The following is a 17029-nucleotide window of genomic DNA, read 5'->3' on the forward strand; positions in this document are numbered from 1 at the left end:
ATCTTGCAAATACCTTCGATGGGCAACCCAGCCATCCCAGTTCCAGCCAGGACAGCCCGTCGAGGGTGCAGCACACACTTAATGACAACTGGAAGATACAGTCATTTGGGGGGACTCTTCAGTACGTTGCAATTTATCTTTACTTCTGCGTAATTGCTTTGAGGGTTTTGTGGTGGCTTTTGTTTCCAAAAAAGGCCACAGTACATGCTTGCTTACTAAGTGTTTTCCTGATAAAATATTGTAAATAGGACTGGTTTTTTTTCCCAGTGAATACTAGGAAAGAGGCAAGGCAGAGTACTGCCAGATGGAGTTGGCCAGGGGTTCAGTCAGATTATCTAAAATATCTAAGTACTTTGGCAGGTTTTGAACTGAACTAATGGTGGGAATGATTCAGTCCTATATGTAAACATACTTAATTCCGGTTTACTAGGTCGGATCTTCAATCTGGGTGCTTAAAGGTAGACATACAGTCTTTTCTGTGTGAATGTTAGAGACTCTGCAGCACTTCTTCACAAATAAGTAGGAATTTTGTATTGGTATACTTTGCCAAAACCTTGCCATCTTCCCAGTGCTAGTCAATATGCTACATTCAGTGCTCATTTGTGTCGCAATTCTTAAATATCAATGGTTTATTTTATAGCTACTAGCTTGAGAGTTGCATTGCGTATTAATAATTTATTGCACTTGCAGTAAATCAGCTTGTTAGTTTTCTTTTTCTAGGAACTGTCTTGAATTGCTTTTTTCTGAAATCACTGAATTCATGACCCTTTCGTAGGTTGGACTGACTTGAAGATGCTTTTAGGCATCGTAAAGCAGTTTTTGCTATTCTTAATCTATGCTTTTTGCACTGCATTTTCTTCCTCCTGATGTGCGTTAAAAGTTTTGTCACTCTTACATTTACTTGTTGACCCATCTTATAATTTGGGGTCTTCTGAGTGAGTTTGTAGGTGGTTGAATCACAGTTTTGATTTTTTTATTTTATTTTTGAATTATTTTTATAGTGAGTAAACAATAACCTTTGTGAGAAAATAACCCTGTCTGGTGCACTGACATATAAAAAGCTGCCACATTATTGAGATCCTAAACTGTGACCTATCAGTTGCTGGGAGTTGGTTTTGACAGCAGCTGACAATAAAGACCTGCCCTCCCGACACAGCACCAATTTAGAGGCAGGGTGTTACCGACTCGCTGTCAGCTAATGCACCCTACCGTTATAAAAACATTATTAAAATATATATATACACACAGCCCAGAGTTTTGAGGGTTTTAAATGTCTTTTCATTAGCTGAAAGAATACAGAAAATCTGGTTTTATTCTTCAGTGACGCTTCTGTTATTTAAAAGAGGAGGAAACCTGGCAGTGATCTCTGCAGAGGTTGGGAGCACATAACAGGCTCTCCAACAATAATCTCCCTGGGAGTTCTGTACTCCCCACCGTGCGTTCTTCAAATTATTTATGAACACATGAATGCTGAGCCACCCTATGGCACTGAATATTAATGTCTTGTCACACTGCTTGCTGTGGACAGCTGGGTTAAGAGCCTCTGCCCAAACAAGCTTGAGAGACAAACTGGAGAATTTTGGCACGTTTCTAGATTCTCAGAAAAATTGTTTCCTTAGAAGTCACACACACACACTCTACCAATTTTATTTATGATTCTCTAGGTCAGTATTAGTGTCTGTCTTTGTTAGCATTAATTTCATGATATTCTGCAGCTGATTTTAAATGGGAACATATATGAATATTCCGGCTATTTGACCAGCTTTTAGTACCAAATACCTATAAAGTGATCCCAAATAATTACTTGCATGTGGGAGGCATTTTTAACGTCTCAAAGAATGTGAATTGCATGTTTTGTCTCAGTAATATCCTCTCTCTTTTCTGGCATTCCCAGAATCTGCAGGGTTGCTGCGTTCTTTACAGGAAGAGCTGGGCCTTTAACAAATGCCAACCCCAGTAGCAACTGAATTCCATTCATTAAATTAACTTTACCATGAAGAAATAGGCAATGCATAGTATTTAGAAGAAACATCAGTTTTTCATAAATGGCCGTCTGCATGCATATAAAAAATGTAACTAAAATGCTACATATTTATGTAAGAATATAAACAGATAAGAATTAGAAATTTAATAGTCTCAATCCTTTTTCAGACAATTTGCTACATCTTGTGTTAAGACTTATGTTTTGTTAAGTAGCTGTCCTACCCAGTAGTACATCTTTTTTTATTATGATAATTTTTATAAAAGTAATCTTATTTTACAAGTAAAATACAGTTGCTCCCATGAGATTTCCAGTTGAAATTGAAAGCTGAGAACTTATTGCAGGCACAAGTACTTATTAAGTAGCATTAGAGATGATGGTACATTTTTTGTTAGTAGGAGAGAGTATCTTAATAAACGCAGAGGAATGAAGTATCATGCAACATTGGTTCATTTTTCACCTTGTTCTAGGAAGGAAATTAATCCTGTGTGTAAATCACCTGTGAAGTGCAGGCGTTCCAACAGTTTACATTCATTATGTTGCCAACTTTCAGGATTCAGGAAATGGGGTGTAATGAGTAGGCACCAGTCTATTGGAATATTGAAAGAAATTTTAGTTGGACAGGGGGGTAGTTACAGAACAGAGAAGAGTCTCATATCAGAAAGCCCTTTTAGTGGCTGAAAACTGTATAGAAATTGGAAATTGTCTGAAAAGCAGGATTTGTTTTGGAGCCAGTTGTACTGTGAGTCACAACCAGCTCCAGAAAGCAAGCATTCAGTGGTAGTTTTAATAAAATCTTATAATAAATCTTTAATGAAAGCTGAGCAGCTTTGGAGGCAGCTTTGGATTTTGCATACAGAGAGTACAAGTACACAAATTGGAAGAAAGACTATTTTCAGTAATAGGTAAATCTTTTAAACTGTGATTAAGGGGAGTGCGGTAAGGTACTGGGGAGAAGGTTCCTTAGCTGGGAATACGAGATCCTCTGTCACTCACCTAAGTCGTCTGTAAACTGGGCAGATCACTGGAATCTGTACCAGAATCTTCTTTAGGAAGTACTGAGAATTATGGAATAATTTACTAATGCTTTATTGTGGGAAGACAGAAACTTTACGATGTATTGGAGCTAACAACGGTCTCCCTTTTTTTTCATTTTGCTAGATAGCTCGCCAGACGATACCATTTGAGACTTGCAGTGTCTTCTAAATGCAGCTATTCGCATGCGGTTGAGAGATTTCTGCTCATCTAAGTTGCCTGTAGGGAGTAAAAGATTGGCAAGAAATGGTTGCTGTGATTAGTAAACTGTTTTATTATCAACATTTGGGAATTCAGGAAAAAGGTAGCTGTGACTCACTTGAAAAGGAACTGAGTAAACTCATGCTGCTAATAATTCAGCTTTGTTATAGGGATGGAAACTTTTATTTACTCATTCCCATGACTAAATTTATTTGCTGGTATCACATGAAGTTGTAAATCCATAACTGCATATGGCTTGCAACTTTTCATCTGTACAATCTCATGGAAGAAGTTCCGGTTTTGTCATCCGCTCTCTGAATTCCTCAAAATTCTGCCTGAATTTCTCCTCTTTACATAAAATGTCAGTTGTTCTCTGCCAGCCCACTCTGTCTTATTTAGATATTTATTTAAAGTATGAATACCTAAGAACCAGCTCTATGTTTGCCTATGTCTTTATACTATTCCTGGAAAAGAAGGCGTCCCAGTTTTAGGTATGGCTTCTGGATGGATACTGCTGGATTATAAGTAGCACATAATAGAACAGCCGTAGGACAGCCATCAAATAGTCCACGTTTTCTGCTGACTAAACATTTATGATCTCTTCTTCATTAACGATGGGGAGGAAAATGGTACACTTTTTTTTTCCCTATGGCAAGTTAACAACTATTTCTGGTTTTTAGAAGGAAAAGATGGGCAAGCTTGAATTGTTAGAAACTTCAATATATACTTCTCTTTGCTGTCTTTTCATCTGTGTGCTTCCTCGGTCCCCGTTAAGAGTCTAATCTGGACAAAATATTAGGAGATTTAACTTATACCAGCTACTTTGCTCAGAACAGAGGTTATTATTCTGCTTAATAGTTATGACGGAAAACTGGCAAGTAGTATTCTAGGTTTCTGTTCAAGGTACGCTCCAAGTGATGTTGAACTATATCTCACTTCAACCATCTATAAATTAGAGTGACGTCTCTATCACAGTGTTGAGTTTAATTATAACAGTGTAATAATTTAATAATTATAAAGCAATATGAGATTGCTTGCTGTCATTACAGCTATAGCAGAATTCAGCCACAGTAAGTTGATTTATTTTCTTGGAGTTATTTTTCATTTAACTTTTTCTGTTTCAACCACACACAAGAGATAGAGCCTTTGGTGGGGAGGGGAAATCTCTTCTTCCTGTCAGCCCTCTTATAGAAACCTGACCTGTCTCGTTAAAAATAGGGTGCCTTTAAAGAGATGGACCACTTAGATGATAATTCCTTATAAGCACTATTTAGAACAAGTATCATCATGCTGTTTCCTCAAGAAAAGAAGTGCTATGTCAGTTAAAAAAAGATGTCTAAGGGTACTAATTATGCAGACAAAAGTACAAATGGGCCAGATATCTTAAAACAGGGAGTGAGATAATGACTTCTTTGGCAGCCTGTATTTAGTATGTGTTGCATCTTTCCTTCCCAATTCATCTTTGAACTTCTCTTTTTCTTTTATTTAGAGGGCTTTTTACTTTTTCTGTGTTCGCTGCAAAAGAAAGAAGTCGTCTTACACACGCTGCCAGGTCCTCCTGGTGTCAGTGTTGTTTTCTACGCTCGGCAGCATGTATCACGGTAATCAGTGACGGCTTTCTCCGGGGAGCTCTCCATAGCTGAACCTCGGAGAATGGCTCTGCATCCACCCAGCCAATTTCTCAAAATTCTGCTTGGTTTCGCAAACATAAAGGATCAGTCTGAAGACGCCAAGGAATTTTGTTCAAGGAATTTTAATGAAAAAGTTCCTAGTGTGTATTTCTGGGAAGCTGTAGAACATGTAGAGAGTTCTGCTCCTCGCTTACGCCAAACTACAGTATAGAAATAAAAATCAGTGGATTTTGAAGTAATAGCTCATGTGCCAAACCTAGCCGTGCAGTTACAAGTGCCATGCACAAGACAACAACAAAAAAAAACCCAACACACAAAGAAAAAAACCCAAATATAGGATGACAGAGCGAGCAATTTGCATTGACGGCTGTCACTTCACCCTTCACTCACTTTATGGTTCTTAGTCCCTTTGGGATTGTAAATAGTTAGCTAAAATACGTTATTTAATTTTGATGTTATTCCTCAGAAGTATTTGAAGATCACTTTCCGTGTGCTAAATTTTAATATTGGGTGGGGTTTTTTTCATGGATTGAAAACAGAAATGGTTTTCCAGCTGACCATTGGGTGCGGAGACCCTCAAAGGGCAAACTCAGAGTAAATGAGAGTGGAGACAATTTCTCTGGACTGAAGGCTATCATTGCAAAGCCTGTCAGCTTTATACAGGGATTGTGGAAAACTAGAAATGAAATGTTCTGCAAGACAGGTGCTTGTTTCTGTTCTGTTCTTTTAAAACGTGGTGTATTTTTTCTGGTACAATTAGTTGAGTAATATAGTTAGTGAATAGAATTACATTTTATTTTAAAATTTTAGCCCATAAGCATTTTCTATCTCTCATTTTAAAAACACAGATTTAAGAAAAATAACTTAATCAGTATCAACTGTTGGTTCAAGTTAATGTGATTCCTTTCCACCCATGATCTAATTTCAATAATTGATTTACATCAGGGTATCTGTTCTGCATGAGAATTATCTTGACAGATAAACTAGCATGTTCCAAATAAGTAGCTTGCATCCCTGTACTCTGCCTTCTTTCTACAGCTATTTTGGATATAAGGTACCAGTTATATGTGGTATTTCCCTCTTCCAACTTGTTCTACCACACCTAATACTTTCTCATTAAATAAACAGAGCAGGTCAAACTGTTTGAAATTATGTTTTCCATGGCAGTGGCTGGTTTTTCCCCCAAGAATTTTTCCTCTACAGCTTGAATCAAATGACACAGCGGCTAAGTAGTAGATTGGCACTAAAGCACTACTTAGCAGTTATATCATTTGGAAGAACACAATCATTATGAGCACTACACCACTCTCTGCATCATGTAAAAGGAAAATATCAGCCTAGAGCCAGTTACATCAACTTGTGAATATACTTGGTGGAAATATAGGAATATAGGAAATGGAACAGAACTGTTCTATGATTCTGCAAATCACCTTCAGTTCTATGCTATAATGGGGTTGGTGTCAACACCACAATCTTTCATTTCACTGTCCTTAAGTAAAGCACAATAATATCTGTCCTGTGCTTTACATTCTTTGTCCATCATTTTCTGTCTTACAGAAGCAGTAGCACACAGTTGTAAATCCAGCACAGCCCTGCCTTTATTTCTAAAGGGAGAATAAAGGACATTTTGAAAAGATGTATTTCAGCTGGTTTACAAGTCATTTGACTGTTGCCCAAAAACTGTCCTCTTCTTATTCCATAAATAATGAGAGTAAACAACACATTATATCTGTGTTGCTTCGATGCCTTTCAACCTCCATGCTGGTAAATAACAGGTTGAAATCCTGCAAAGGTCTATAATTTTTGTTGACAATATGAAAATGCCATTTAAATCTGGAGGAAAAGGAGGAGAGTGCCTTGAGCAAACAGTAACTATCTGTTGCTGAAGATCCTGACAAGTTTGGGGTTTTTTTTCATTAGCTCTGATTGAGTTCTTAAGTGACTCTAAAATTCAAATTTTTGTGGGAAATGTTTTCCATCAAGAAATATTAGGTGACTTAAAGGTTGATCTTTCCTAAATTTCCTTTCAGATTTCTTTTCTTCAGTTAGGTAGATAAATTAAAAAAGCCCTTCTGATGCTGACTCTGTGAAGGCAGTAGCTGAGGGCACTGTCAGTCCGGGATAATATCGCTAGTGACTCACTCTTAAATGCTGGCCGGCCTTCGTACCCTAGGAACTATGTCACCCTCAAAGCTTCTCCTTCCAGGAAAAATTCTAATCTTAAAATATGAATCTCACAGAGGAATTCCCAAATGAAAACTGTTTTCTGTCCAAAAGAAGCCCAGAGGATTACTGCTCCCAGTAGGTTTTGAGATGCCCAGTTTTGAGCTCTGAATTCCCCGCCTCCAACTCGATCACTGCAGTTCATCGCAGCACAACCGGTTTGGGTGGGTTGGGGTTTCACAGCATGAGGAAAATTCACCTCTTCTTCTGAGGTTCAGCAGAAGCTGATGGCTGAATGCCGTTAACACAGAATAAAACCTTACATGTCATACAAATGTTACATAGGCGTTATGCTGGTCCTCTGCAAGAGGGAGGAGGTACTGTCTTTGCTCATCCGTTGGGAAACTCCACTCCCCTGCAGTAACTTCTGAACTCCCTGATGTTCTGAACTCCACATTAACTCCAGCCAGACTGAAACCCAAAAGCTGCCAAGCCCCTAATAAATGCCTTCGTAACCCACCATTGCCTGCCTTCTTCCACACAGGGATGTGGCCTTGCGAGGAATGGCACCCTGTGCAGATTGCTGACTATTCTTGTCTCTCTCTTTGGGGATCGGTAGCCACATGAGATATATTAACTCACTTCATACCTTCTTTTGACATTGTAAAAATAGAAGCTACATTAGCATTTTTGTGAAGCTGAAGTTAAACTTGTCTTCTCTGTGCTTTTACTTTGGTTGCTGTCATGACATAATGCTTACAGCAATTCCATCTGACAACTCATGAACCATGAATCCAAGGGAAGTTTAGTGTTAGATACCTTCCAGTGAGGGATTGTTTCAAATAACCTATCTTCTGAAATCTATTGTGATCTGGCTACTGCCCTTATAGTATTTGGCTGATAGTCCTGTAGTTGTATAACCTAAGACTGATGAGGAAATAAAAGCACAAAGAATTGCTACCTGCTTAAAAATTTATAGTCATGGATTTGGATGTTTAATCATTCCATTGCAGGAAAAGGACTGCCTGGAATCTGCATGTCTTTTGGGAATTGCTCTTCTCTCCTGTCGTTTCTCTCTACCGTTCTTATAAATATCATTAAGTGCAACCTTACTTTACAACAAGTAGTTTCTTCCATGCCAAGTCTGACAAGTGGGTTTCACGTCTTGTTTTATTTTTCAACATGTTTCAATAACTCTGGTTTGACATGTTATTGCTTTCTTAATGGCGATTTGTGTTTTATATTGACAGTGCGAGAAGCAAAAAACCTAATTCCCATGGATCCAAATGGACTTTCAGATCCTTACGTTAAACTGAAGCTCATCCCAGATCCTAAGAACGAAAGTAAACAAAAAACAAAAACCATCCGTTCTACTCTGAATCCAGACTGGAATGAGTCATTCACATTGTAAGTTCAATGCCTTTTAATGTAGTGTCTTTGTATGTATTGAAGCATTTATTTCAGTGTTGCATTGAAAACTCCTCTATTTCTCTCCTTTTCAGTAAATTAAAACCTACAGACAAAGATCGACGGTTATCCGTAGAGGTCTGGGACTGGGATCGAACAACCAGAAATGATTTCATGGGATCTCTTTCATTTGGGGTGTCAGAGCTTATGAAAATGCCAGCCAGTGGATGGTAAGAGTTTCTGCAAAGAGAGAAGGAGAGAATATATCACAAAAAGTTTAAAGCCAGTTTTTTTCTTCAATATAATCTACCTTTTTTAGAGCTTTTCACTGTATCTCAGGCTATAAATTCACTGAAAATGCAACTAAACCTAGGAAACATAAGCTATATATAACAAGGAGGATAATAAAAGGAATACTTTTCTTTTGTGGTGTTCATGAAACTTCTGCTGGAGCCAGGAGCTGCTGCAAACTCAATTCTGTGTACAGAGTCTTGTGATATGAATTTTATTTTTATCTCAAATATGATATATTCATTACTAAGTGTATCATGTTATATATAGCTCTGCAAATTCAAAGTACGTGGGAACTGGTTTTACAAAATGCCATCTTATTACCTATCAAGCTAGGGGTAGAACTCATCACATCTTCTCAAAAAGTACATTTCATCAAAGATAATTGTTTAGGGCTATAGAAAACACTGGAGACAGGGTCTTCAGCGTTGATGTCTCCCATCGTATCACAGGATGGGTAGGAAGAATTTCCTTGTCCGTTAAACTGCCTTGGCAGATAGTTTGGGATTAAAGATCTAATTTTAAATTAAATATATTCTGTTTCTGAGTTGCTTTAGATCTCTGAAAGCAATTCATTACACATCTGTGATATTGATAGAAACCACACACAAACAATTAAATCCGATTTTAAATCTAACAGGAATAAAACTGTAAAGTCACCATCTTTTTCTCAAATGTTCCACAGGTACAAGCTGCTGAATCAAGAAGAAGGTGAATATTATAATGTCCCAATTCCAGATGCTGATGAAGATGGAAATGCAGAGCTCCGGCAGAAGTTTGAGGTGAGGATTAAACACAAATGGGTGCACCTATCTATGGCATACATTTTTCACTTTATTACAAAAAAAAAAAAAAGCCTGTTAGAAGATATATATTAGAGTGCTACTATTTCTGTTGCCTGTGACAGCAGTATGTGCCTTTGGGTTTCTTGAAGATTGGACCAAATGGTTTAATTCAGCAGTGGTATCATTTTTCTGACAGTTCAACTTCTCTATATGACACTTATAAGTTGTTATTTTAAAATATTTTGTGTCAAGTATATGTAATAATTTAAATGTCTTTTAATACTTGCTGCAAAATCTGCCAGCTGTTATCACTAGTATCTACATTATTTGACAAATTAAATTCTCAGAAACAATAGTATTTTAATACTTAGAATGTTTCACACTAAATGCCTTTTTTTTTTAAGAAAATATTTACAATGTTAATTACTGATTATTTGGAGCCTCAAAATCTTTGTAGAAGGTTGTCATCTGATATTCTGGTATCTTTAATGTGGGTATGGAAGTTTTTAAGGATAAGAGGTATTGCTGGTTACGTACAGAAAAGAAACACTGAAGAAAAGCACTTTTTTCCGCAGTCTTCCTGCCTTCTGTGGTGCAAATTGGAGTGGTTGGTAGTCATGAGCATGGTCTCACCGTGCCGTGCAAAAGAGTTGTTTCTTAATGAACACTTAGCCAGCAGCTCTGCCTCTTCTGACAACTACAGTCGATATTACAGCAAAATACTTGCTGGCCATTAAACCCAGCAACAGGAAAAAGGTATGGTTTGGGGAGGGAGGTGTTTTGCTAACGGCTGTACTGGATTCAGCTCATCTGATTTGACTACCCTTTCCAGCTGCATACACAATATTGAATTTGAAGTACTCCAATCTACACTATTGTTTACTTTTTTTCTGGTTGAACATTTACAACTTTAGTCTAGCTGTTTATCCAAAAAGTAATTAATGTACCTATTGTGCATAAACAAACACTTACGCCTGTTCCTTTCAACCTGAAATGGCAATTTTTTATGTTCACCATCAGGCAGAATTCTGCATTGTTATTATAAAAGATGGGTTAACTCAAGAAAGTGAGGAAAAACGGCACATGTTCAACTTTCAAGAAAGAAAAAGAAAAGGTGCATCAATTTCTTCTGAACACATTTGGATCAGCTACCATACTTCTGTCTGCAGCATGAGCTATGATTTTTGTTATACATTTGAGAAGTATTTGAATCTCCATTCCATTTTCCTTTCTTTACAATTGTGATCTGACCAGTGTGATTTTATTTTGCTGCACTAGGTCATTTTCTATTCAAGATCATATTTACTTTTTATCCTCCCTAGAAAGAATAGCTTCAAAAGTAATTCTTTTCACCCCTTACATGCTTCTGTGCAATATACAGAGCCTGGAATTGGGTGGATATGTATATGTTGGTGATATAGATATAAAAATCTACCTGTTTTTTTTCAGGACAGAGACAGCACGAAGGCAAGTCAGTAAAATTGTCCATTTAAAAATGTCAGTTATTATATGCAGTATAATATTATATGCAGCAGAATATTATATGCAGCATATTGAATTTACAACCTCTTAGGTTTTTTTTCTTAAGCCTACTGTATCATAGAATCATAGAATCATTTAGGTTGGAAAAAACCTTTAAGATCTTTGAGTCCAACCGTAAACCTAACACTGCCAAGTCTACCACTAAACCATGTCCCTAAGCACCACGTCTACACGTCTTTTAAATACCTCCAGGGATGGTGACTCCACCACTTCCCTGGGCAGCCTGTTCCAATGCTTGACAACCCTTTCAGTGAAGAAATTTCTCCTAATGTCCAATCTAAACCTCCCCTGGTGCAACTTGAGGCCATTTCCTCTCGTCCTGTTGCTGTTGCTTGGGAGAAGAGACCAACCCCCACCTCGCTACAACCTCCTTTCAAGTAGTTGTAAAGCGCGATGAGGTCTCCCCTCAGCCTCCTCTTCTCCAGGCTGAACAACCCCAGCTCCCTCAGCCGCTGCCCATCAGACTTGTGCTCCAGGCCCTTCACCAGCTTCGTTGCCCTCCTCTGGACACGCTCCAGCACATTGGTAGCAGAATGAACAGTCAGGGTTTATCTGTCCTCTGCAATGAAGTGGAGTAGAAATCCTGAGAGGTTGCATCGTGTAAAGGAACTGGACTGGGTCCCAGAAACAGCAGCTTCACATAGGGTCAGCTCTGCCTCAGAAATAATTAGTCTGTCTCAAAGTCTAATTAGTTCAGCTTCAGCACCGTGTATTGAGGCTTTCCCTGTTCTGGAGGTAGCCTGGTTGATGCTATTTTAGTGATCTGAATTAATCAAGGAAAGGGAAGAGGTTTTCAGTGAACACTGTGTCTCCAGGAATATTGTTTACAGAGTTGCATAATGAACAGTTTTAAAACTTAGTGATGATATATGGGAATATTGGTAGCCGAACAAAATGTATAATTATAACTAGACCAAGGCTAGTATAATGCAGTATTACATGATAAAAGGATTTGGGGTCAACCTCTTACTCTCTCTCAAAGTTTACCACTGTGAGAAGGAACAGAGGGAAGCAGCAGCTTCCAAGTAATGTTCTTCCTCGGTGTCAAGGGGAATTACTGTGAAGGCTTATAAAAATTAACAGCACAGATGTCTGAATGGTGGTATTTAACTTATTAGCTATTCTGGTATGGTACATAAGTGGTGCTGACTCTGATCATCTTTTACGTTATTTTTCTTATCATTTATATCTCAGCTTACAAAATCATTTTATTTTAGGTACCCTATACTAAGGAACAAGTAGATAGCACTGAGAAAAATGCTGCTATTTGTGATTTAATGACATCATCTAAATAAATATTTCCACTGTTCTGCAATCAGATTTGAAACCTTACAGGAAGAAGATTGCAGATCTTGACTGCCATTTTGCTAGGGGAGTGTATTTGTCAGGAAGATTAAGAATATAGATAGACTGAGAGGTCATACTGGGCTATCGTCTCATTTATCAGTTTATAGAAAAGAGTAACTTCAGAGTGCTTGCTAATCAAGTCTACATTTGTGGTGCTTGGTCTACTTTTCAATATATGACTGTGTGATTGATATCCAGGCTACATTGATTTAATTTTGAGTACAAAATTACAACAATTTCTACAAAAGTATTGCATTACTAATATCAAATACTTAAAATGAATAATGGTGGTCTTCAGACTAAAGAGCTATATGCAAACCTAAGCTATACAAGAATAGAGAAACTTTAGGATGAGAATTTCATTGCTTAATATTAAGAAAGAATAAGAATATTTTCAGGTTATAAAAGATCAGAGTAGATATGAAATTTCTGAAACCAGTTTCTGGTCTTAAAAAAAAAAAAGTCTAAGACATTCTTAAAACTGACTTTGCTCTTTTGACCAAAGTTTAGAAATATGCTTAGTAAAATCTCCAAGAGCACTTAAGAGCTACGTCCCATTTAAATCAATGAGAACTGTTAAAATATCTGCCTGCATCTATAGTTCCACAGTCATCTCTAAGATTTGGCCTCAAGCTCTCGTTGATTTCAAACTGTTTACACAATCCTATCACATCCTTCTAGCTCCACTTTAACAACCCAGACTTCTTATTTAAATGTGGTTATTGGTCACACAAATCTCATTGGTATGCTGCTTTACTTACTGGACCTTCCAGCACAGATTCTTTAAGTCATTTATTCAATGTAAACCTACCATAAAATAGCTATATGAGATTACAAATAAGTAAATAAATAATAGATTCAAACACTCTCTTCACTTACATTTGTAATTGAACAGTAAAAACTATTTGTCACAAGAAAAAGTTTCCTCGTGGCCCATTCTGCCAGATCTAAACCAGTTGAAAAATTAACACCTGACTTGTGCCCAGTAGTTTTAGGTCCTATCCAACAAATGGGACCAAATTTGGAAAAGAAAGAGAGGAGTTGAGGAGGACGATGGTTTCATTAGTGGAATGACTCAGTGATCTCGCTAATTATTTTTAGATTTTATTGCAAGTTTTCTTTTTATATACTGTCTATGTATTATCTATATGAAGTTGTCCAGTATATAGAAATTGAGGTATATTATGCATAGGTGCAGTGCAGTATTTTCTATACAACAAATTTTAATCAATCTACGTATTTTCTGGATCTCACCTATCACTAAAACTTACGAATCAATTATCTGCTCATTTAGCAGTATGATCAAATCTGTCTTCAGTGATTTATAGATGATACATTATTATTAATATTTAGAGATAAAAATATGCTCCTGTAGGAAGTGGAGGCAGGATAAAATCTGTCACTGTTTTTCATTTGGTTTTAACCTTTGGTTGTGAATTTTTTCTCCGGAATGGCATTATTTGTGGCCATCTCAAAACGAAACTCCGTTCTCAACAGGCGTATTCAGCATAATTGTAGCTGCTCCATAATTGTCCGTGCTGAGGTTGCCATGGGAACTCCCAACAGTCCCAGGTGGCTCCATGGACCCAAACTAGCAAGTCTCTTAACAAATAGTAGCTATTGCAGCTATATACTTATTTTCCTGTTACAGTATTTTGCTAGTCAAAAAAAAAAGGCAGAATATCGAAATAATGCAACTTACTGTATTTTTCATACCTGGTTATAATTTGAGCAGTAATAGGTTTTTGCCACTTAGGGTATTGTTCTGTTTTTTTTATTTGGGGAAAAGAAATGTGCAAATTCTAAAACTTCTATTGTAGTAAGTTATTTCAGTTTTGTCAAGCTCTGTTTCCTGTAATTTGCTGCTTAGTAAAGTACTTCTTGATACTTAAATATCGCCTTAGAATAATAATAGAATAATACTGGTTTAAAAGTAGGCTGGTTAATTATTCTGTCTGTCCCCTTCTTTCCACGTCACCATCATGGAAAATGCTATTAAAAATAAAGCAGCTGTTATGGCCCATATCAATGATTTTTTTAACTAAAAAAAGAACAGAGTACATATAATCCTTATACGTGGATACGTTTACCAAGTACAAGGTATATTAAGTGATGGGAGCAATCTGAGTCACTACAGTCGGCTTTGGTAATGGAAGTGATCCAAGCGAGGGAGTAGGTTACTGCTCATATAATCTTCATTTTAAGGCATCTGTGGGGAAGATATGTAACGGTCCTCCTGGTACTTACTCTTAGTATGTCAGACATTTTCTTTTGTTCTAATTATTTCCTTTAGTGTAGCTCTCCATGTGGGTTTCAGTAGAACAAAATCGTTCCCTTAGTTTCTGTGAGAGAGCTCAGACCACTGTCCCCACCGCGGGAATCCATGCGGGACCATTCTAGTGGACCTTGGGAGGTGCTTCCTTGGGGACATACATCCACATCTACTGCTGTGGCCGCCAGCTTCCAGTTGTGTTTATGTTAGAGATTTCAGCTGAGACATCAGGTGCGAGAGGCTTTTCATGGCTGTTAGTTTTGTACCATTCCATATAATTAAGCGAATAACAATAAAATCACTCCACAATAAGATGACGTTATTCTGGTAAGCACTTCTTCTGCAAAATAATTAGCAGTCGCTGTTAGTAAAAGCAGGTACTGTTTTCATCTAGTCGACATTGTGGGCCAGATCCATAAACCCGCGTGTAGCAGGAAGGCTACCCAGGGAAAGTGGCCGTGCTGGTTGTATGCTGTATTTCCAGTCTCCGCTTTCTGGGATTGATCCAGGGACGAGGTAAACCGTCCAGGAGCAGCTCTTACTTATTAATGTCCAGTTGCCTGATGGCCTCTTTTTGCTGCCAAGAAGTTGCTGCGCCCCGGCTTTGCGGTGTTTCCCCAGGACTGTAGCTGGCGGGGCTGGCACCCCCTGATGTTTTCATGAGTTACGTTTTCAGCTGCTTTGTGCCAGCGGCGTCGCTGATGGAGGCCGTACAGGAGCTAGACCTGTCGTTTCCTTTTGCAGACTAAACAGATCGAAAGTAAGGAGGGAGGGAACGGAGTTCAGAACAGGGTAGATATTGTGTCTGAAAATTGGAGGTGTAGTGTCAGTGGTGACATTTTGGTGACATCTCAGTGCTTCTAAACATAACTATTATTATGATCCTAAAGAAAATGTCTTTTAAAATGCCTTACCATTTTAAATCTAAGAACAGGGACAATGTAGTGCTTGGCCATCAGGCTTGGTTATAAATACCTAGAACCTCTCCAGTGACGCAGGAGCTGTAGATATTTCTGCTTTCATGTGCTACTAAACTCCTCCAATATGCAGGGCAGCGTTTTGTTTGACCAAACCTGTGCGTTAATCCTTGTGCAGACGCGAATTCACGCACAAGTAACCTATCTCAGTCTGTATATGTATCTGTTGCATACGTTCATTTACACCATCAGGCCTCTCTCTGTGGCAGTACAGCTGGGGTTAAATGGTATTTGAGAATGTCCACAGACTTCAAGGCACAATTAAAGCTTTCTGATGAGTTTCGATGTTGTTATAGTCTAACGCTAAAGAAACCTCTTTCATTTATTTATCATTCCCTTTCTGAACAGCAGTAAATCATGTCGGATTGTTTCACTGCAGGTACTGCATTTCTTAGCTCTTTAACACTCCCTTTAGGTTTTTTTTTTTAAAGCAGTTTCTGGCTGCTGTATTAGAAAGGAGAAGGACAGTACTTTCTGCATTAATCTGGCATTTTTCTGATATTCACCACAGTTTTAGGTCAAAAGGACATTTTCTTTCTTTCCTTTAACCAATGGCCAGGACATCCTAGAGCAATTTTAATTCCGAGCTGTAGGCTGGGTAAATATGCTGCAGTTGCATAGCCAGGGCCTTAGCAGAAGACTCCAGGGACTGTTTCAGTAGCTTTTTAAGAACCCGATGAGTTTTCTAATCAAATATGATATTTTCATTCAAAAAAAACTGTAGACGAGCTTGTGATTTTGTTAATTTGCGAGTTAAGTTCTTCTGGTCTCTGTGTAAATTCTTGTAAGGGCTGTGAAGGAGACATTTCTTTTAAGGCTTTGACGGATGGCGATGTTTTTGTCCCAGAGCTATTACACTTCAGTTACTTTACTCTTTTTTTTTTTTTTTTGAAAATAAATAAAAGATATGATCTCTACCATATCTGTATTTAACCAGTATGCGTTCCCATTTTGAAGCAATAACTGTAACTTCAGGCAGTTCAGCAAAGGTGACATGGAAAAGAGAAATGATGTTGCTGACTCTTCAAATTGTAAACGAAAAGATTAAATTTACTTTTCAGGAAACAGACACTAAGCTACACTGAAATCATGACCAGCCAAAATATCACTGGCACATCAATCCACACTCATTATGTATATAGAGATATAAAAAGAAGAGCATCTTTTTTTGGCCGTGGCAGTCATTCCTATTTTTAAATTGTGCATATTTAATCATTAGAGAATAGTTTGTAGCATTCTAGAGATGCTGTTAGATGACTCCATCTGTTCTATACTATAGTTTGGCATGGGGAATTCCCATATGCAGTTATCTGAAGGTTCCCATGTACTCACCATATCTGAAACTAGAGAACTTGAAATTTCTTAACTAGATGATATATATCTCTGGTCTCAGTTTG

The 17029-nt window shown here is 37.7% G+C and overlaps 1 protein-coding gene across 1 annotated transcript in view; it reads left to right on the plus strand.

The window, feature by feature from the left end:
- PRKCA (protein kinase C alpha) overlaps window positions 1-17029 on the plus strand; it is a 156388-nt gene that overhangs the window by 104937 nt on the left and 34422 nt on the right. Inside the window, exons 6-8 of the mRNA XM_075169449.1 lie at window positions 8262-8418; window positions 8514-8648; window positions 9395-9491. Coding sequence (XP_075025550.1) covers window positions 8262-8418; window positions 8514-8648; window positions 9395-9491 — 389 coding nt within the window. The remainder of the gene's footprint in view (window positions 1-8261; window positions 8419-8513; window positions 8649-9394; window positions 9492-17029) is intronic.

The sequence above is a fragment of the Calonectris borealis genome, chromosome 20, assembly GCF_964195595.1.
Source record: "Calonectris borealis chromosome 20, bCalBor7.hap1.2, whole genome shotgun sequence".
Classification (NCBI taxonomy): Eukaryota; Metazoa; Chordata; class Aves; order Procellariiformes; family Procellariidae; genus Calonectris; species Calonectris borealis.